The sequence below is a fragment of the Drosophila ficusphila genome, unplaced genomic scaffold, assembly GCF_018152265.1.
Source record: "Drosophila ficusphila isolate 14025-0441.05 unplaced genomic scaffold, ASM1815226v1 contig_414, whole genome shotgun sequence".
Taxonomy (NCBI): Eukaryota; Metazoa; Arthropoda; class Insecta; order Diptera; family Drosophilidae; genus Drosophila; species Drosophila ficusphila.
The window spans coordinates 1,454,227-1,475,968 of NW_025064328.1; the positions used below are offsets into that span (position 1 = coordinate 1,454,227).

The 21,742-nt window shown below is 44.7% G+C and overlaps 1 protein-coding gene across 9 annotated transcripts in view; it reads right to left on the reverse strand.

Moving 5' to 3' along the window:
* Positions 1–596: 596 nt before the first annotated feature.
* The window catches only part of LOC108094921, a 58,354-nt gene continuing 37,208 nt past the window's right edge, over positions 597–21,742 (reverse strand). For 5 of the 9 annotated variants that reach the window (XM_017195772.2, XM_043208228.1, XM_017195776.2 and 2 more), the window contains 18 exons: positions 21,362–21,494; positions 18,601–18,806; positions 16,595–16,708; positions 15,744–15,953; positions 15,500–15,651; positions 14,551–14,695; positions 13,406–13,536; positions 12,553–12,712; positions 11,928–12,142; positions 11,431–11,512; positions 10,489–10,648; positions 10,017–10,153; positions 9,542–9,706; positions 7,817–8,251; positions 7,455–7,717; positions 5,761–5,907; positions 3,276–3,644; positions 597–1,625 (listed from right to left, as the gene is read on the reverse strand). In XM_017195772.2, coding sequence (XP_017051261.1) covers positions 1,515–1,625; positions 3,276–3,644; positions 5,761–5,907; positions 7,455–7,717; positions 7,817–8,251; positions 9,542–9,706; positions 10,017–10,153; positions 10,489–10,648; positions 11,431–11,512; positions 11,928–12,142; positions 12,553–12,712; positions 13,406–13,536; positions 14,551–14,695; positions 15,500–15,651; positions 15,744–15,953; positions 16,595–16,708; positions 18,601–18,806; positions 21,362–21,494 — 3,335 coding nt within the window. In that variant the 3' untranslated portion in view covers positions 597–1,514. The remainder of the gene's footprint in view (positions 1,626–3,275; positions 3,645–5,760; positions 5,908–7,454; positions 7,718–7,816; positions 8,252–9,541; positions 9,707–10,016; positions 10,154–10,488; positions 10,649–11,430; positions 11,513–11,927; positions 12,143–12,552; positions 12,713–13,405; positions 13,537–14,550; positions 14,696–15,499; positions 15,652–15,743; positions 15,954–16,594; positions 16,709–18,600; positions 18,807–21,361; positions 21,495–21,742) is intronic. The other 4 variants (XM_017195777.2, XM_017195775.2, XM_017195779.2 and 1 more) reach the window with 2 other exon arrangements.

The window sequence follows — 21,742 nt, forward strand, 5'->3', positions numbered from 1 at the left end:
GCGACTATGATCTAAGTTCCTCTTGCTTTGCTTGCTGTTTGCGTTGCTTAAGCGAAAACGGTGTTAAGTGCTTTCGCATACAAAATTTACATGGCCCGACAATTTTTGAGCGCTGTATCGGCCATGTTGCTGCTTCAGTTGGTTAATGTTGCTGCTGTCGCTGTTGATGTTGCTCCAGTCGCTATTGCTGCTGCTGCTGCTGCTGCTGCTGTTGTCGCTGTACTCAATGCAGATTGTAGGCTGTTTTTGTTATTGTGCCTCTGCGGTTGTGTCGCTCCGCTCAGCTTGACTTCCGCTTTTCCCTTTGTTTGCTCACGCGGCCCGTCAATATTTACCGTTTGCTACAAGGCAGTGCCGAACACACAGGACACACGCCGCCCAATCGCCACGCCCCTGTGTTCGCAAACACCAGTTTGCTGCAACATTTGACTTGTCGGCCGGGCCTGCTAATGTTTGCCCCAGTTGCTGCCCCAAAAAGGTGGAAATCAAGTGGGTCGCAGGTCAGTGATCCTTTGGGAAAACGCTAATGAGATATTGGCACAGAACCCCTTCCATTGCAATCAATATGCTTACTCTTCCTGGTTTCATACATTTTATTAAATTTAATTTATTAACTTTAGCCTAGTACTCAGTTAAATATTTTACATGCAGTTGCTTAGCCTTTTATTTTATTAATTTTATGCATTCTGTTTTCTTATACTAGAATTTACTTTCCCCGAAGATTTTCATGCTTGTTCGGCAAGCCTCTTCGGATTTCCTTTTCTTTTTCGTAGTTCGTTACGTATAAAATGCAAACTGGATTTGCTAATTTGAGTCGTTTATTAATCGGTCATTAATTAGTTGCCTTACTGTTAGTGTTTCTTTAAATTCTTTATGATCTTTTAATTACAATTTGAACTATGCTAAGTCGGAGCTTACAGCTAGATGAATTCTCTTTAGATGTTTTAAATGCCTTAGTTACGCCTAAGTTACAAGCTAAATGGTAATGGGAGCTAGGTTACTCGAACTAAACTCAACAACAATTATGAATTCGTTTACTTAGCTAAAAGTTTATGTTTCTCTTTTGGCGCTTAAAGCTGTTGTTTAAAAATATATTAACAATTCAGTATTTTCGATTTAATGTTAGTGGTAATTATAGCTATAAGTGTTAATTGTATTCCGTAATTTACATGTCTTCTTAGGCCTATTGGATTTCTATGCTGAGCTTCACTTGCGCCTCAAACAATTTACATGCACAGTTTATTGTTATCTTTTTACAGGGTCTTCCCTCCATTCGCTATTCTCGTGTTATGTCCTTAGCTTCCTTAAAAGAGCGCCAACTAAGGTTGCTCCTCCCCTGCTTTAAAATCAACTCCATTCCCTCTACGCTGGCTCATCACATACAACTTATAGTCAATTTGTTTACCAATTATTCCCCGATTTTCTGTAGTTTTCAATAGTTCCTTCTTTTGATTTGCATTTCCTGTTTGGCTCTGACTTCAGATTAGTTGCTCATCCTGGCCCAGAGCTTAGCGTCAGAACCGCGTTCCGGATCCGAGATTGCGATCCTGGGCGATCAGGACATCCTCGCCATTTAGTTGATGGTGCAGCTCCTCCGGCACGGTCTTTAGCAGCTGTGGCTTACCCTAAAAAGACATCGAAAAGGGAAAATGAAAGTTGGATGAGACATTTTCTCGAGCAAAAAGCAAAAACCTTATTTGGCTCTGGGAATACCAGCAGACAGCTCTGAGGCAAGAGGCACTAAATAGCGCTGCTTTAAAATTAATGAGCCGCACATTATTTGAGTACTCGAAGCTATTACAAATTCAACTTTCCCGCCACTCTGGCCAACAAATTGTATCAGCAAAAACGCTACGTATGCGTAATATTTGGTTTTGCCAGAGTGGCATCAGAGCCAAGACAAAAACAAAAGTACGAAACCAACAAGTCTCCCAGGAATTTGCTGTGTTTTGGCCAAGTCCCCTGGGCCAACACGGCCAACAGTGTCGGTTTGGGCCGCCTTTTGGGAGTTGAGCGGGGAAAAAAACAGGGACAAGGACCACATCAGTGACAAACAAAAGGAGCAGCTCAAGAAAAAGGCAACACGAAAAAGTGGCAGCGAAGGCAAAGGAGGAATAAACATTGTGAATTCAGTCACTGCTGCTGATGATGAGGTTGTTCTTCTCGTTTTTTCCTCTTTCTCTTTCCCTATCTCTTTCTCTTTCTGTTTTTTTTTGTCTCCGCAGCTTCTGGTGGTCTTCTTCTTATTTGGGTCATAATAATTGCAATCATTAGAGTCAAAAGTTGCCACACCGCAGTGTCCTTTTGGCATGAAATTGTTGTAAAAACGTAATTCTTTTTGTGGAGCGAACATCAGCAGGGACAATGCAATGGCCGAAGCCTGTTGGCCTGTTAGCCTGTTCGCCGAGCACTAGGAAGAGGGCCAGAACGAACGCACTGCGCTGCGTCGGGTGTATACATAATGGCGTATTTATAAAGCAACTGACAGAGACAATGAATGGCAGGAGCAGGCCGAGAGAGCAGGACGCCCAGCAGCGGGGCTCTTTTTTATTATCCTGCAGCACATTCAGAGGTCATTTACCGCTTGGAACCCATCGGGAAATGCCGGCAAAGTGTTCACTCTCCTTCGCTGGGAGCCGAGTTTAAAGTTGCTAGTCTGCGGAGAGGGATCAAAGGTTATGGATTACCAGAAAATTGCACTGTCACGAGGATGGGTTCGACTTTGAGTCATCTGTTGATCGATGACGCACTGGGGGGGCTCTAATCGATTGAAGAAGTTTAATCCAGGAAAAAACTGAAATGGGGCACCGACAAAAAAAATGGGGCTTTTCCAACCCAAAACGGAGTTGTTTAGGCATACTCCACTTTGGTGTTAAGTATCTGAGCTGAAGCTGGCTCTTAATTTGGCTACCCCTTCGGCGAGTGAGTACAATCACTTGAACAGTTATCAGCCCAACCGCAAAAACCCATTTTCCGCCCCAGCGGCTACCATATATAAAGGGGGAGAAGGCGAAAACAAAATCGGGCACAAAAGATGCCCTCCAATTGGTGGGTGGTTGTTGGGGTGGGGGCCAAGATAAATGTTTCCTGCTAACGCCTCGTCCTCGTTCTTATGCCAAAAATCCTTGCCCCGAAAATCCACTTTGCATATTGATGCCTTCAACGTTTTGGACATTAGGCGAGTTGCCTTGGCGACCGGCTCGCTATCGACAAGGAGCAGCAAGGAGCAGCAAGGAGCAGCCAGGAACTGGGGAGTACATCAAACTGACACTTACCACATCGCTGCCATAAAGGCTCATGCCCATGCCGACGATGCTTCCGTTTCCGCCATTGGCCGCCGTCAACTGCTGCTGCTGCTGCTGTTGTTGTTGCTGTTGTTGCTGCTGCTGCTGCTGGGGATGGGGCACGGAGACCGGACCCGATACCGCTGCCGAAGATGTTGCCACGAGACCCATGCATGTCACCGGCTGCAGGAGGCCATCGCCGGTGGTCACCATGCTGTGGGTGAAGATGGGCGGCGGCGGCGTCGGCGAGAAGGTGGCCAATTGTGATGGATGCGACATGGTGACTCCGGTGATGGTGCTATTCGTGCCAAACATCGGGCTGGTCGAGTACATGGGCATGGGATGGTGTGCCAGATCGATCTGGCAGAGTGGGATAGAGTAGGTAATGAGGTTTTAGTCATGTGATGATTTATATGCTGCAAGTTAGTCACGAGTTTCGGCTGCTCTTCTACTGGGTTGAAACAAAAGTAATTGATGGATGGTGCGAGTAAATGATAATGTAGCTTCCAAACATGGTTTGTATTTACCCCGCGGAAACTTAATTCGATGTGTGTTTTGTTTATGTGTAACTTGATACGTCTAAGCCTCCCGTTCGGCGCCAATTATTGAAATCACTGCAGCAATCACTAATCCGAGGAAGCTTTAACCAATGTAATCTCGTATTTGAGTAACTTAATAGTCAAGAGCTCGAAATGGGAAACAAAATTTTAAAAATTGAAAATACAAATTAACTAAATTCAACTATCACTTTGGTGGTTTAGCCAGCACATTATTAGTATGATTAATTAAATAGGAAATAAGAGAAATCTGAAATCTAATATTGTTGATTTTTGCTCCGTGTAATTACACATAAATAGTGAGTCTGAGGAGTATGCCAGTGGCATACCCTTGTGCTAATATGTACGTGTGGTTGCCCACGCATATTGCAGCCATCGTGGACTCTGCGGTTCCACCGCTGCCACTCCCCGCATGACGTTGTTCCTGATAGTTAACAACGCGCCCGGCGTTTATTTAGCCAACATGGTTGCCATGGCGTACAAGAGGCTGGCTATGTGGTGAGCTACTACAATAATTGGCCCTTGGCTGGGTCGGCTATCTGCGTGGGTGTGTACATGCAGCATGTTTATATGCTTATTTCCGTAATTAACGTGTGTGCCTGGGCGAGGCATATTGACGTTGTTTTCTTAATGGGCTCAACGAGATTTTAATGAAATTAATTTTTAGCGCCGTGTTAACTTTAACTTGTGGTCTGATGTAGCAGAAGGAGTATGCAAAGTTTGCAAGATAGTAAGCTAAAGCAAAAGGTTTTAAGTCAACAAAAAATAGAACAAGGAAAAACAATACCCATGCAAAATCAAATCAAAAAGTTTGCCTGAACAATAAATAAAACCTAAGGGCTGAAATCAATGGCCCTCATTTTCACTAATAGAGAAAGGAATGTCGAGAGCCAATTGCATGTCGTGTAAAACTTTTCGATAGATGACAATAAAGCCAAACAATGTCATTAGGTGAAATGGTTGCCAGGACTGTGCTCATGCGGTGGGATTAATTGTTGTTTTTCACTTGTATTCCCAACGACCGAGTTTTCTCTAACACTACTGCTGTTTAAGTGCACTGGCTGCGTGTCCAGCACGAATGTATATCGATTCACCTACAGTTGGCCATAACTCAAGTCCCTTCAATTATTAAAAGGACTGAAAGCCAGCTGGAAAAACAAAGAGAACGAGTCTGGACTGACACAAGGTCCCGTTGGGAGTGTTCTACTAAATCGGAACATAACTTGTCTGCCAGGGCCAGACAAATTCGAAAAATGCTCTGCTGATGTGGGTGGCCGTTCCCTTCCCCTTCCATATCCATCAAATTTATAACTTTCACAGTCAGATTCTTTGCAAATCGGAGCTCAGCCCTTGTAGGTGCTCAATTTCTTGGCCAAATCCCATCAGATACTTTTTGGCGAGGGTATTCCTTGGTCATTATTTCACATCTGTCTGCATCTCCTTAAACCCGATTTGCGCAAAACTGAATTTTCAGCACTCTGTTTGCGTGCAGCTCGATTTGTTTGCCCTACGATGCGTATGCGTAATACTCAGAATTGCTTTCCGATGGAAGATAAATATTTTCCATGCAAGCACTGCATATTTTTATTGGAAGCGAGTTGGGCAGCTTTTTCCGAGGAAGAATGATAATTAATTTTAGTTGCCCAACGAAAGTTTGAAATTTAATTAAAAGCTTATAGCTTGCGCAAATCAAAAAGATAAAGAGTGAAATAAATTAAGTTTATTTAAAGCACAAAATAAATAACTAAAATCATAACAAACTTTTGAACTGCACTCTAAACTCGTGTCGCGTAGCCTTGAACGTAGAGATTGGCGGCGCCACCCACATTGTCGACCACTGCCCCTGCCACATAGCTGCTGCCGGAAGCGGTGGCCGCCTGCAGGTCGGCCAGAATCTCGTCGTCCATCATCACATTTACCTGCGAGTAGATGTTCGGCTCCGCCCGCTTAAGTTCCGCCTGCCTGCCCGGCCGACCCAAGGTCGCGCTGCAATAGGGGGCCATCCGCTGGACGCTCACCGGTCCGCCCACCAGCGGAGCGGCCAGTTCGCTGTAGCTGAGCTCAGTCTGTGAAAAAAATATAAAAATAAATGATATGTGTAAGGGTTAATTTAATTATTTCTGTAGGTTATTTCATATTTTCCTAGAATAGGATTTGAATAACACAGCATCGATGAAAAACAGATATTTTGGCTTGTAACAAAATAACTTACAGCTGGGGCTTAATTAGTAATTCAAACTGATAATTGCTAAATTGCCATCAAAATATTAATTGGAATATTTTCCTTTTAACTATAAATAGAATATAATTTGCTTATCTGAGAATTCCATTTCTGTCATACTTCACTCAAACTTTAAATAAGCTGCTAAAAATACTACAATTTGTTAGAAATTTCTTCCTCCAGGAAAGCTTGTTTAGTGAATGTCAACTGACAAAGCCAGAAGGTGTCATCGTTTAAGTTTTTGATTGCTTGCACAGGTTAAAGCCGATATTTACTACAATTCGCGAGGGGTTCCTGCCTGCTTTATGTCTGCTGTGCTGGTCTGTTTGTTTAGGCCAGACACCGCCCACATGCGGCGCCTGTTTGTAATGTGTCTGCTGCTTTCGGCCCTGCCCTTAGCAGCCATTTCCCCTCCTTCGCTTTTCCGCCGGCGAGGAGGAACACACTTGGCCGTTTATTGCATTTCGAGCTTGCAGGCGCAGTGGTTGAAGTAACAGGAGCAGGAGCAGCAGCCGGAGCAGCGGGTATAGAAACAGGATGCGCACATCCTTCGCCTCCTTAGCGGTTGCTGCTTCGCAGTTTCGAGTTGCGCTGGGTTCGCCAGCAACTTATTTTTATTAAATTCGCAAATGGAAAATTTATATTGCTGCAGCTGCTGCGGCTGCCTGTCGGTTCTCGCTTACTGGCTCCAACTTCCCTTTTGCAAAAAAAAGGGGCGTGGCCGCCACTGAGAAATTTCTACTTAAATGATTTTCAAATTATGTTGGTTTCCTCGCTTCTCCTACGACTGCAGATGATGCTCTTCTATTCCCATTTGAGCCATTGTTGTTCGCGTTTCTTTCGCCCGCGACCTTCAGGAGTTTTTCAAAGAAAAGTTCCTTTCCAGTTAGTTGGAAATATTTTTGTAATTCTTCAATGGCAGAGTTTGATAGTTTTGGGGCGAGTTTTAAATTGTTGCGGCTTCAGCTTGATTAACTTTCTGTTTGCTAAATTACCTGAGAAAGTTTTGGTAAAGTAAGATTGTTATATTTGGTCAAAGTTTTTAGCACTTATTGTTCTTGACCCTCATTAGCATTAATAAGAAATGAATTCCGTACAAATGACTCAATTAAAAAACTAATGTTTAATAAATAGGGTCTAAATTCTAAGATAGTTTTCTTTAAGCTTTGCTTTCCGATTTACATCCCCTATTTTATCAGTTTCCCAGGAGCCTAACTGCTGGCTATAAAGAACACTTAACCCGAAATATGTGTTTTGCTGTTGCCAAGTGAATAAATGGGGGAGACCATCACCTGACCAGTCCAAGGGTCGTAAATTAAGACCCAGACGGGGGCGACTCCGGCATATTGTAAAAGGTTTAGTGCCAAGTGGATTAGGGTGTCCATAACTCACCTTCTGTTGCGGCTGATGTTGGAGCTGCTGCTGCTGTTGATTGGCAAAAGCGCCCATTTTGCTAACGGGTATGAGTGTGTTGTACTGGATATAGGGGCCGTGGCCAGGAGGTGGACCTGTCTTCTTGTCCACCACAGCGTACGTGGGCATCAGGTGATCATAGGTTCCGGAGGTAATCACGGCATTCTGCTCGGCCAACGCTGCCGTCGCATAAGCGCGACCATGACCCTTGGTCGTCCACTCATCATCCAGGTCGTGTCCATCTGGTTATGAGGAACACCGAAAAGAGAGCAGTTTCGAATGCATTAAGGATTAGCCTTTCGAGGGGGAGAGGGGATGGGAAGCCACCTGTGGAAACTCACCCAACCCACCTTGCGGTATGATGTCCGGATTCTTGTCGATGCTGTCCAGGCTGCTCGTCACATGACATGTCTCCCGGCCGATGCGGTGCATATCCTGCACTGATTGCCCGCCATTGTGGCCCAGTGTGCCGATGACCAGGCTGCCATTGTTGTTGCTGGCCAGCAGGCCCAGACTGCCGTTCCCATTGGCCGTCGTGCCGCCCACTCCGCCGCCCACGCCGCCCACTCCGCTGCCGTTGCCGGTGGAGCCGGCCACGCCCACGCCACCGCTGCCCGGATGCGAGTAATTATTGCGATCGCGCCCCGAGGAGCCGCGCACACGCACCACAATCACAATGATGAGGGCCACCAGGAACACGCTGCCCACGATGCCGGCCAGAATGCCGAGGAACGGCCGGATGTCCTCGATGACCGGCGCATAGGCCAGCGAGAGGTCTGCGGGGAGAGGGTGAAATGGTTAACGGGTGAAGGGGTGGAAGGTTAAAAAAGGGAAACCGGAAAGAGACCAGAGATTCGAGGATAAGCATGTGCTTCTGCTTCTGCATTTACGTATGCCTGCCAGTACACAGAGAAAATAATCTTTCTTTTAGGTAAAATATTCTTAGAGCTAATAAATTTGATTTCTTAATACCAATAAAAAATATATAACAGATGAATAATATAAACAAATTTGTACAAGTAATTTAAGAGTTCAACGACTTACAAAAACAATCAAAATTTGTAAAATTTCAAAATTTTTGGTGATTTATTGAATATTTACTTACAGGTATGTGAATGATTTTTATGACTCGCATCTAGTTCTGATTATTTTGATATTTAAGTCAAATAAATTTACTTCAGATCATATCGCTTATAGCAAAATAATATTTAAAATTCTATTTTCTTTGATTACAAGTTTGCCTTTAATGAAAGGTTATAAGATAATTATTCTCGCAATTATGGGTCATACATCACTTTGCATTTTTCTCTGTGTACCCACTCTCGCCCTTTCTTTCTCTCTGTGCGACTGCATTGTTTTATGAGCTGCTAACTACGTTCCGTTCTTGGTCCAGTCTTCGGTCCTTTGGCTGTTATTACTGTTGTTGTTGTTTTTGTTTTTGTTGTCGGTGGCAGTTCCTGTCGCACGTGCCTTGAATTTAGTGCCGCTTTAATGAGCTGCATGTGTGTGGGTGCATGTGTATGTGTATGTGTATTTGTGCATATCTGCCAGCTGTAATCCGCCCCGTTGCCCCGCTTCTCTTGCTAATTTTAGTCTCAGTCCTGGTCGGCATGTCGAGAATTTTTAGTAGCCCAACGTAAAAAAAGAGGGAACAGGAAAATAAAACCATTCGGCATCCGGATTTATTTGTGCTGTTTTATGGGGACATGGTGTCGTGAAAATGTTAAAGGCAGTTTATGGTGCTATAAAACCAAATAATATTAAATGAGAATTAGTCACAACAAATTATAAGCTAAATAATGGCTAAACCAAACTGTTAAAAACAAAACGAAACCAAAGTAAACATATAAATAATTCTAACTAAGTCTACATAAAATATAAGCAAACAAATTGTAAAATTATAAATTGTACCGAATATTACAATAAATTAACAAAATGTAATCAAAACAATAACATATTAACTGAAAACAAGACCATGTTAGGTGTTAAAAACTAAACTGGTGTAACAGTTAAATAAGGCATTGAAAATTAATAGAAAATAATAGAAAAGGAGAGTCCACCGCTACCTTCTTGCTGGTCAATGTCTGTGCCCTCGTCGTGGCTAATTCCCTTGCCCAAGTTCAGAAACTCGTCCTCATCGCAAACGCAGTCGCTGGTCGTGGTCGTTGCGGCCTTTGATTTAGGATAGGCAGGCCTAAGTCCTTGGAAGGACTTTGTGAATGTTATTTTAACTAAAAGAAAGCGTGCAGTTGAAACAAGGCGACAAGAAGGAAAAAAAGAGCCCAAAAAGAAAGAGAAACCATGTTAGCAGAACTTAAAGCAAATTAAAAGACAAATGAAGCAGCTGTAAATGCAGGGCCTCGCCAATTAATTTATAGGCAGATTGCAAGGACTCGGACCAGGACATGCATGAAATTGCAAACGCACAGGGAGAAAGAGATGGCGATAGAGGCAGATAGAGGGAAAGAGAGAGGACAACCCGCATTTCTGGAACATTGCTTGGGGTTCCACTTCTGGGGACTCCCCTGTGATTAAACTCACCCGTTTGTTTCTCCGGGTCCTTCAGCGTGTAGACCTGCACAATGGTGGCATTGCTTCGTCCTTTGGTGTTGCTGGCGACGAGGAAGACATTGTAGGCCATGCCCGGCACCAGACCGCTCACCTCAAAGTACGGTCGCCTGTAACGAAGTTGAATCGATTTTTGAATGTCCAAATCAAGAAAGGGAAAACCGCAAAAAAGGCCAGAGCAAAAAGCAGGACAAATGGGTTTCTCGCCGAAGGAGCACCAGCTGCCCTGCTGCCCAGGATATTCGCATGGACATCGACATGTAGCCATGGCCATGCGTCCCATTCGATGCCGATTCCGATGCCCGATTCGATGCCCGATGCTCGATGCCGATGCCACGGCTCGTTGGACTTGTTGTAATGCAGAAGTCACACGGCGTGTGATTCTGATTGCTCAATGCCCATTCCGCTTTTTCTTGCTCGGCAACTCGAGTTCGTCTGTACTCACTTTGATTTTGAAATTTTGGAATTGCGTTTCGTTCCGTTCAAGTAAACCTCCATTATAAAGTCCTGCTCCAGTCCGCCGTCGAATCCTTCGATGCATTCGATTTGGAATCCCGTCGATGTCTGGTTGAGCACCGTGCAGTTCATCAATGGATCCGGTTGGCCTGTGGGCAAAAGGAACATCGCCAGTGGCGGTGGAACATTTATTATGCCGGCTTAGGGACAGATCAAGCAACAAATTTTCCGGACCCAGAGCATTTGTCTATGGCTTTTGCACGTTCGTATTTCGCCTGCCGGATAGCTTCAAAATCAATAAGCTAACTGGCAGCGCAAGTTTGACTAATCCAGCAGCCAGAAAAGCAAAGCGCCAAAGTGCCAAAGTCATCGACAAATCAGCGCAGCGGGACTTTGCAAAACCCAAAACAAAACATAAACAAAACCGCTGAAAGCTAAGCTCTTTCCCTTGAATAAATATTCAGATGATGGAGCTGCAGATACCTTGTAAATACAAAATATTCTCAACAATTTTGATCACTCTTCGAAGGACAGTTTTTACAATCTTTTCAAAATTTTAAGTTTTGTGTGTGTCTTGAGTGCAGATTTCAAACTGTTTAATGCATTACTAAATATAGATGAGCCATTTAAAATTTAATAGCATGAAACTAAGCACCATCAAAATGTTGAAATATGTATTTTATTTTATTTTGAACTTGTAATATCTAATTCTTATGTATTTCTGCATCATTTGAAATGGGTTATATAGGTAAAACTCATATCGACTCTAAACTAAGATCCCAATAATTCTAGTCTGCTCTGAAAGGCCTGAAATGAAGCCAAAACTGCCGGCACGCGAGTTTCCGGAGCAGTGGCACCACCACATGGCCCCACTGACAGGTGAATCACGCCCCCACCCCCATTTCCGCCCACTTCCCCGATTGCTACTCACCTGCCGGGAGTATTGTGTACACGCAGGGTTCACTTTGATCGCCAATTTCGTTGGTGGCCCAGCAGAGCAGCGTTCCGTAGTCCTGGCAATGTAAAGAAGGAATCGCAAACAGGCGCATCAGAATGAGAATGAGTAAGGGAAGGAGTTGGGGAGGAGAAGGGGGAGGTTGTGGAGGAGTGGAGGATTGAAGTGGCAGAAGGACCATGGTGGAGGAATAAAAGGGCCGGGTTGAGTGACAATGCATTTCGCTGGCTTAATTTATGCATGCACTGCGGCGATGGCGACGCCGTTGGCGACACACCTTTTCAACCTTAATTGAAAATTCAAAACCGCAACTCGTTTGGAAAATTATGTGCTGGCCCCTCAAGGGCGTGCCACACGGACTGATTTATATGACCTCCAGTGGAGCACCGAGGGGTTTAAGGGAATGGCAATCGGAAATCGCAATGGGAAAGGGTTTCTGGGAGAGGGAGTGGAAGTGGCAGTGGAATACTTACATTCTCCGTCATCGGGGTGTAATGGGCAATACTGCGACCCCGGTCAATGGCCACCTGCGAGGCTGGTATGTCAATCGTTTCGCCCTGGGTCGCATTGAATTTCCAAACGTAGGTCGCCTCCGCGGGATTGGCATCGATTTCGCAGGCCACCTTGACGGTTTCGTGTCGGCCGGAGCTGTAAGTTAACCGCTGGCGAGGTCGACAAACCGGTGCAACTGCAAAGAGAACGAGAGAATCAAGTTGGCAACATCTGCATAATTAAAGAATAACATTCAGCCTGGGGAGCACTTTAAGCGTCTAGCAGCTCCTGCTATTTCCCATTAAATATTTAAAGAAATGCTAGCCATTGTCGGCCCGTTGCGTTTGTGGTTGCATTGTTGCTGCTTAATTGATTTATTTGTCTGATTTACGGGAAAAATTCAATTTGTGTCTGGCAGGATAAGTCGCACACAGGGACGGACGGCAGGACACTCGTCCTGCTGAGCCCTGGCGTAATTGCATTGTGTAACGTGTTAGTTACAAATTGCAATCGAAAGATCCAATTCGTTTTAATTAAGCTGTTATGTAAATTAACACAATGCAGACTAAGGCAAGGACCTGTGGAAGGACTTGTAGAATTACTCACATCGAATGTCCAGCTGGACGGGATTGCTCTCGCCGTCGCCCTCCCGATTGCTGCCCACACAGGTGTAGATGCCACTCCTCGCCCGGCTGGCGTTCTGGAGCACCAGACTCTGGTTGGAGACGGCGATGCCTTCGGCGGGATTGTTGGACAGGATCTCGCCCTGAAATCGAAAGCAGAAGGCCGAAAGTGAAACGCAAATTGAAATTCTCAAATACCAAAAATACCCCCAATACAAATTCCGCCCAAACGTGTGGCGTAATAATTTATTGAATCGAATTCAATTTACCGATAACTGCTAAATTGAAATAAATTTAATTTCTCAGAGCTAATAACACTTTTATGTTGCCGTGCGTTGCCACATTGCGCATACGCCCCGCAGGCCGGAAGGCGGGACTGCTGATTGAAGACCCGGTGGCTGCATAAATTAGGCTCGGGCTGCATAAATTGTTAAGTGCTCTCACAGCCCGGTAATTCAATAATAAATTTTCCTACGCCTCTCCACTCGCTTTACCAATTTCTATGTGTGTGGCGTAGAGAATTTCATTTTTTGCCCTTCGGCAGCCCTAAAATATGCAACAATTATGCGCTCCATCTCGGCCGGAGTTTTGGCTTTCGATCCATCGCCACAGGCTAATGTATGTATGGTATATAATGAAAATAATAATAATAATAATAATAATAATAATGTTGATGATACGTGTTCCTCTTAAGCGGTTTGTACTTTGCTGCTGTTGAAAGTGCCCCAAGTCGAAATAAATTAGCTGCGAGTTTGCCGAGGCAGTGAAGTATTCTAAATATTCCTTTCAAAGCGGGATGCGCAAAGCGTGTAAAATGGCATCTGACTGTCACTTACATTGTGCCGCCAGCTAACTTTGTATATCCAGGGATTCGATTTGATGTTGCACTCGAAGAACACGTCGATTCCCTCGCGCAGAGTGGAGTTCAGTGAATTGGTGCCCAGCTCCAGACTCACAACCGGAATGTCTGCAAATGGAATAGAAGTCATTATGTGTGGCATTAGGAATAAGGCGAAAAAAACAGACTTAGCTGCCATGGCATCGGGGCAGCTAATTACTTTAAATCGCCAGCCCAGACAAATAATAAAGCTGGCAGGCAAATAAAATGCCAGAAGCGCAGGCCAAAGGTGTAATTACTGTGTAAGCCGCACAAATTAGCCAATTTAAGTTGTTGAAATGCTCAGCTTCCCTTCCACTCAACTCTCTCCTTCTCCATTTTTTTGCTTTTGGCCTGTTTTTGTTTGTTTATTATTATGCTTTTTTGTTTTGGCCAACTTGGCAATTAGGCCTTCAAATGTTGTTTTGCCGGCTGAGAAAGGGAAGCCAATGGGGTAACTGAGCAACATTTTAACTTGATTAATTCAAAATTGGCTCGCGAATGCGAATCAATTAAGCTTATTAAGCAATCTATCAAATTGGGCAAACAGTGCCCCCGCACCAAAAGCGCCGGCGAATGAACCAGATATTTCAATCGAATCGAGTTCGCCGGTGGGGCGATGAACAAAAAAGAGGAAAAGTTAAAAGGTAAGCAACAAAACCGCACTTCCAAGGCAAACAGGAAGCGCTCCTCCTCCTCCTCCTGCTCCTCCTACATTTTTTTGCGGTTCGAGGGGGTTTTGCCATTTAAATTTTGTGCAAACAGGTCGAAAACTGTAAAAGCGTAAAGATGACTTTGCAGGCGGCGTTGGCGGCGCTGCTTGCGGTGCTTGTGGCGGGTTAAAAAGTTTCGCAAGTTTTGTGCAAAAGTTTCACCGGCCGCCGCTGGAAATTAATTTGCCAAAACTTGCGCAGCTGAGGAGAATCGAAGAAAAATATGGAGCAGTCAGGAAAAGGGCGGGAAAGGGACCAAAAAGGACCCAATGCAGCAATTTCTTACACAGTTCTTAAAGTCGCTCGGCGACTTTGTGCTTTCGGTTTCATTAAAAACTTCGTCTGGCCGAATTAAATATTAAGCAGGACATGCGGGCAAACAGAAACTCACGATAGATGTCCAACTTCCAGCCATCCTCCATTCCGGATTCGGGTATCATGCTCTGCTCCGCGCGGCACGAGAGGAACTTGCCGCGGTCATCGATGGTGGGCGTGAATGTCAGCACCGAGGTGGTCATGTTCCCATCCGGATTCGCCTAAATAACAGGAGATGGGCGCAGAACAGAGCAAACAGTTAACGACTGTACTGAAGACAAAGGAAACGGAAAGGGGGAGGGGGAAGGGGAAAGGGAAAGGGCAACGGCAAATGTAAAGGAAAAGGAAAAAGGGTTGGCACGTCCTTCGGCGCAGATAGGGGGTGGCTTTTAATTGGGGCCCTCGCTACGTGACTGCCGTTCGAGCAACTTCAATTACCACAAAGCATGTGTACTGCTCTCGGTGGGTAGTGGAAATCGTACTCTGGGGCAGCCATTAACAAGGATGACAGCCATTCGAAATTTGCATGTTTATAAACATTTTGTCAAGGGTAGCAGTGGGGTAATATCGACCATGAGGTATTAGGTATTATTGTGTTAAATAAATATCTTAGATTTATATAATCTCTAATTGTTGATTTGATTTCAGTTCGGTTGGGTAAGATTTGTTATTTTTTACTGGTTTCCATTAAGATCTTAAATTTGGTTAGAGTATCAAATATTTATTTAATTTAATCATATGACTACAGAAAAGATAATAATCCTCTTTAAATTAGTTGAGCCCTAAAAGAGTTCAGAGCTCTAATAATTGTATACAAAATTGTTAGTTCTTTAACGGACTTAGAAATGAGTATAAGGAAATCATTTAGTCAACTTTATTGGAAAATAAATCACAGAGCACTTTTTAATTTGCTGCAAACCTATTGTTTGTGAAGGGATATTCTTATAAAGGGAATGCCAATCAGGATTTTTCAACGGAACCCTCGCTAGTCGAGCTTCCCCCGATTTCGCTTGACTTCCACTTACAATCTCATGAGTATTCTTCATGGGGGTACTGCCCTTCCACCAGGTAATCGTCGGCGCTGGACGTGCTCCGATGACAACGCAGCTGAGCTGATAAGAATTCCCCGCCGACAAGGGTCGATTCTCCCCCTGCAGCTTGACAATCAAAGGACGCACTGTGGAGGCGATAGAATTTAATTAGTTAGGCTTTGGCAATCCCAGCAGAAGCTGCAGAAGTTCATGCTACTCATGGTACTCTGGCACTCACGGTTCATGTCGAGGACGACGCTGCTGATAATTGGCGTTGTCAAATTATTGTTCTCCGCCCGGCACGTTAGCTGCATGTGGAGATTCCTTCGCTCCAGGCGCTGCAGGGACAGAACATTGGCCACCCGCCTCTCGGACAGGGAGTGGCCCACACTGGCGTCCTTGTAGACGGTGTTGCCGTGCAGCCAGGTGACCCTCGGCTGGGGGCGTCCTGCAAAGGATATATACCGAGGGACAAGAAAAAGAATTATCGAGATTGCGGCGAGAGTGTGGGGGAACGTGTGTGTGTGTGTGTGTGTGTGAGGGTGTGGTTGTGCAACTGATATGTTTGCCGTGCGGCTTAAACTTGGAGTTGTCTCTGCGTTTAGCTGGCAGCGTTTTAGCCGGTCTTCTGTTTGTTTATGTGCTCACAAGGAGTGCAAGGAGTGGATGAGTGTCTTTCTCTGGCCACACACACATACGTATATATCTATATATGATATGGGTGTGGGATCGGCGTGTGTGTACAAGTGCCTTTCGCTGTTTCATTTGTTGTCTTGTTTGGCTTTTAGCAATTTTCAAGTGCTCTCAATGCAATTTGTGTGGGCATTGTGTGCGGTGGAGCTGCTCGATTGTCTGCACGTTGGTTTGGTTTGCAGCTCCAACTCGAGCTGGAGCTCGATTTCGAGTTCGTGCAGTCGACAGCCGGGTGGAAATTAAATAAAATGTGAAAATCTTTCGCCTGCATTTTCACGCTCATCACTTTTAATTGTCAGACACAAGCAGCAGCGTCAACACTTTTGCCCACACACACACACACACACACATACACTCTGAAAAGTGGGTGGGGAAAAAAGGAGGGCAAGGACTTACCGCCGATGGCCACGCACGTGATGTTGATGCCGGAGCCCTCGTTGTAGGGACCCAGCGTGTGATCCTTGATGGTGGCCCCCTTGCTGTCCAATATAATCACTGATTCGGGCGGAACTGGAAAACGAAAAAAAGAGCTCTTCAATATAGTATAGATAATGGAAATCAAAGACCCGGCGAGATAATGAAAACCAAAGACCCCGCAAGCTGGTTAAATTGCAGTTTCCGGAATGCCAAATGCCTGCAACATAACCACCTTTCGATACGCACTTAGATCCTGAACTGTCAACTCAAAACTTGGCCAGCAAGCTCCTTAAGAGCTCGGCTTTCAAGGCTTCAAGGAGCCGCTTACTCTGTTGCCACTTGGGAAAGTGAAAAAATGAGAGAAATAGAAATGGGAAACGCTCGAACAGGTGCAGTCAAAGTTCACCAAAGAGAGTCTTAATTTCTTTTCTATTTTCTTAAATTTTACCTACTCTGTTTTCCCCCTTCATTGTTTCGAGTTCCGTTTTCTTAAGGGCGCTTTTTTCTTATTATTTTTGGATATATGTGGGCGGGTGGTGGCCACTTGGCCAACTATTTTGAGCTGGTCCCCAAACCCCATTATCATCGCTTTGCTGGCGAATTTGCTTGGCCCGATCAAGTCCTGGGAATTTCCCCTCCCTCGTCGCGTATTAGCAGCAGCGGCAAGTTGTCCAAACTGTCCACCCCGGACTGGGGCAACTTTTAATCTAATATCTTCTTTAAAGTTTTACCCTCCGTTCTTTTTCCCTTTTGCCATATTCCAACCGACGTACAAAGTTCTAAATCCTGCCTTGGTTTTACGCTTCACATGTCACAGACAAACACACACACACTAACATAATCACACACACATACAGCAGCATGTTGAACATGCTCAAGAAGTTTGTAAAACAGGGCCACGCCCCTTTTTACGCCCTTTGCGCTCCATCTGGCAGCAGCGACGTCGGCAGCAACTATTTACCAACAATATTCGGCCAGGCCAACTCTGCCGGCCATATATTTCAGCTAAACGCCTTTGGAAACGCATATAAATTTTAATGGTAAATTGCAAGCTGTGGCCGCCTCAATGCACAGGTATCAAATTCCTTTCCCCTCAAGAGGGGAGCCCAAAAAAACAAGACCCAAATTGCAACTGGAAACGGGAAAAGGCGAAAAACAGAATACGCTTCGGGTTCTGGATAATCCAGTTGGAGTTTCGATCAGAAGGATTTGCAGAAAATAGTTCAGATTCCTATTCCGTAATATTATTTCTGTAAAAATAATTTTGGCTTTATTTAAAGTTAAATCAAATCCTAGTGAAATAAATTGTCTAGTCCCCTCCTAATTGTGAATAATAATACAAACATTGTTCCTATTCCTACTAAGCTTCCAAAATGTTATAAAAGATTTCCAAGTTAAATATTTGAGCGTAATATTTTTCCCAAAAGAAAATCCCGTTAAGCTTCTATTGAAAATTCAAACATTTCCATCGCATACTCTTGCCCAATTCCAATTTGAAATCCATTTAAATTGCAAGGAATTCAATTCAGAACTTGCACCCTGCACTTGCCACCCGCTTGGCATTTTCCAGTTTTTCCTCGCACAGCTTTAACCAGCCACGTTTAAACTTCTCGCCAAGTTGGCACTTTAAAATCTGTTTGCCAAGTTAAGAGCTGCGAAAGGAAAGGCAGTGGCTAAAAATAAGGGAAAAGTTGGCAACCCGAACATATAGTTGGCGTCTTATTCTGTAACTAATGTGTTTGTCCAAGAGCTGAGTGCCGTGGTTGGCCAGGCCAAAAGCGGAGTTGAGTTGAGTTGCGTTCAGTTGAGTTGGGGAGAAAGGAGCCAGGAGCCAGGACGAAGACCTACAGGATATGTCGCTGCACAAATTAGCTGCTCAATTATGCTGCCCCGCACAATGTGGGCAAACAGAAAAGGGAAAAAGCAGCCAAGAGCCAGGAACCAGGAGGAGGATCAAGGAGCAGGGAGAGTAGCTCAATACTTACTTATGACAGTTAAATTCACTTTGGAGTTGCGCGTCGGACTCTTCTGGAAGTCGACGCGGCAGCGGTACTCGCCGGTATCGTCCTCCGTGGTTGACTTGATGGTCAGCGTGCCGGCACGTCCTTCCACGTGGAAGGAGAGGCGCTCCCGATAGGTCTCATCCGACCAGTGGGTTCCCTGGGCGAAGTTCGAGTCGCGTGTGTCCACGCTGCAACGATAAGAGCAACGATAAGAGCAACGAAAATCAAGAATTGCACTTGAAAAATATTTCTTAAAAATAATAGGTTACGATTGTAACAGTTATGATGCAATTTATACTTTATGATTAAGTTTTATTTAGGTTCCATGCTTCTAGTTGTTATCGAATATTTATGTATACATTTACATTAATATTATTATTTTTATTAATTCCATGTGTAACGTTTAAAAATCTCTTGGGAGTTGAGAGCTTATTATTGTATTATACTACCCTTCATAAAAATAACACTGCTTTCAGGAATGTTTTCTGAACCTCCCGCATTTTCTCATTCTCGCAGTGTGGAAACGCGAAAATGAAAAGAATTTGTGTGTATCAACCCGAGCCAAAGGAAAACAAAAGTCGCCCTACTCCCATTACTTGCTCACGCCATGTTGAAAGTTTTTTATTATCGCCAACAGCGTAATTGGGTTCTGCAATGAATTAATAATACTCGCCCGCCCACTTCGTTGTAATTTATTGTTTTCGCTTGAAATTCCCGATTATTGATTATTTTATTCTGGCGAACGAGCGCCGTAACGAGCTCATTTTGGTGGTCAATCAATGGTCTTAAAGTGTCCGCTCTGCCTTTCCAGCTAGCAGCATTTGGCAGAGTTGGGTTTTAAAAAAAGTTTTTGAGCCACTTTTGCCGCGGAGAAAGGGCGGCGCCTGATTTAGGTCAACATTTAGCCAAGTGGCGAAGTTAATTGGGTTTAAAGCTCTTCGCTCGGCATTCTTCGCCAGAGGAAACTGGCAACACATAGTTAATTATGCACAACTCGGCGTAATATTCTATTTTGGCGAGCCTTTAAGTGGGCGAAAGCGTTTTTAATTGCGATCCTGGGTAATCCGCGCCCAAGGGAGCTAGGTTCGAAAGCATATTTGAGTGCTTTCGCTCGCTGATACGCTACAACCTATGAATTAAGCATTCAATTCCCGGCCCAAGGGCTTTCGATTTGGCAACCCAGTTGGCATTCGAGTTTCAGCCCGGCAAATGCCACCCAAACTAGATCGACAAGCAATGGTTGTTCGGGCTGCAAAGCAGATACTTTAACTGCCACAAATTCGCCATAAATCCACTTTGCGCATGAGTCGATCTTAACTGCATCTCCATATGTCTTCTGCCAGCCGACAGCCTTTGACAGCTTCTCGGATTGCTAGCCTGTGTTTTATTGCATTTCAATTTTGATTTGCTCGCAACATATGGCGCCCTCGAACCTCGAACCTCCAGCTGGGCGGTCCGGATAATGAGGTTCTGCTCGAAAACCTGACGCTGAAGCATCACATGTCAGCTGGGCAATAAAAACTCAATGGCGAACTGCGGAATTGAGTTGTCGGTGGTGTTGGATGGAAATTAAATTTTTCACCATTGGGCGTGGCGTGGGGTGGCGTGGTTTGCTCTGGCCAACGGTTTCTTTTTATGATTAATTTACTTGCTGAGTGGTTTTTAATTACAAACAAGAGTTGAGCTCAGCTCGCCGGAGCCCTTTCTTCTGGCGGTCGTTATGCAACGCTAATTCCTACTTTCGCTCGAGTCATTTGCAAGTCCTTGAAGTGCCCGAAGTTCAATTAGTTTTCGGCCGCATGTCAATGGACGGCCAGCTGGCTGTTTGGCTCTCTAGCTGTTTTGGCTGTTCGGCTGCTTGGCTGCCTGGCAATCAGCTAATCACCAAAGCGCACATTGGCACACAAACTCACATGCGGCCAAAACAGTCGGACCAATCCAATTAAAGTTTCACGCCTTTGATGTAGTCGTGTATCTGCGAGATACAAGATACTAGAGGCCAACGAGAGCAACCACTGCGACATGATGTTAGACATGAATAATTGAAAAAGTTTTTGCTGCCGAATGTAACCTTGGAGCGAGCTGCTTTTCCAGCAGCAGCAGCAGAGAAAGTTTTCCCTATTTTCGGGTGCTACTCCCCCACCGACTCACTGCGAATAATTCTCTAGTTATGCTAATTTCAAGTCTGCAGGCTGAGCTGCCAGCTCCCCCTAGGAAAAAATTGCCTAATTAGTCACCATTAAATCAGAGTGAAAACTCCTCGCAAATACCGAAAACTGACATGTGCAGATCTCCGCATTTCCCCTGCCACGCCCCTCCATTTCCACTCCCACTTCCACTTCCATTCCGATTCCACTTTCCCGTTCGCGCCTCCCGCTTTTCCGATTCGATTTCCCGCCTCATCTGTCGGCCGTGTTTTTGTTTGTGTTGGCTGAGTGGCCGAGCGGGTTGAGTGCGTCAAAAGTTGTCTGCGGTAATCAATTTTGTTTATTTATGGACCCGTGCGTGCCAACGTGTCTGTCTGAGTGTGTGTGGTCGAAATGTTTGCGGTCAGGTGGGTCTGCGGCCTGTGGCTCTGCATTTGACACCGGGGCTTAAAGATTTAAGAGCGCCTCGGAAAAGCAAAACAAAAAAAAACAAAAAAAATAAAAATGAATGTGTCACTCAAACTTGTCGGCCTGCTTTGAATTCGGTCGCCCAGCTGCTGCATTCGGTTGATTGAAAGGCGGTAGAAGAGACTCACCTGTAAATGGGCGTCTTCAGGCCAACCTTGTACCAGATGACCAGAGCCACTCGATCCTCGTAAATGGGCGGGGTGACGTTGCAGGGCAGTCGGCCAACCGTTCCCATTATGGACTCGGATAGCACGGGCGGACCTGCAAAAAAGTTGAGTGATTAGGTTGTGTGCGAAAAAACAGTACTGGAAAAAATTCACTTCAGGTGGGGATTAAGCCATTAAGGAGAAAACCTTTTTCAGTTGCATTAAACACAATGAAAATGTAGTCATTAATGATTAACTAACTAGTTCCCACAGAATATTCTCTTTATCATTGACCATACAATTTGATTGCATCTATTTAATTTGCAATAACTATTCAGTACCACCACAAACAGACTTAAGTTT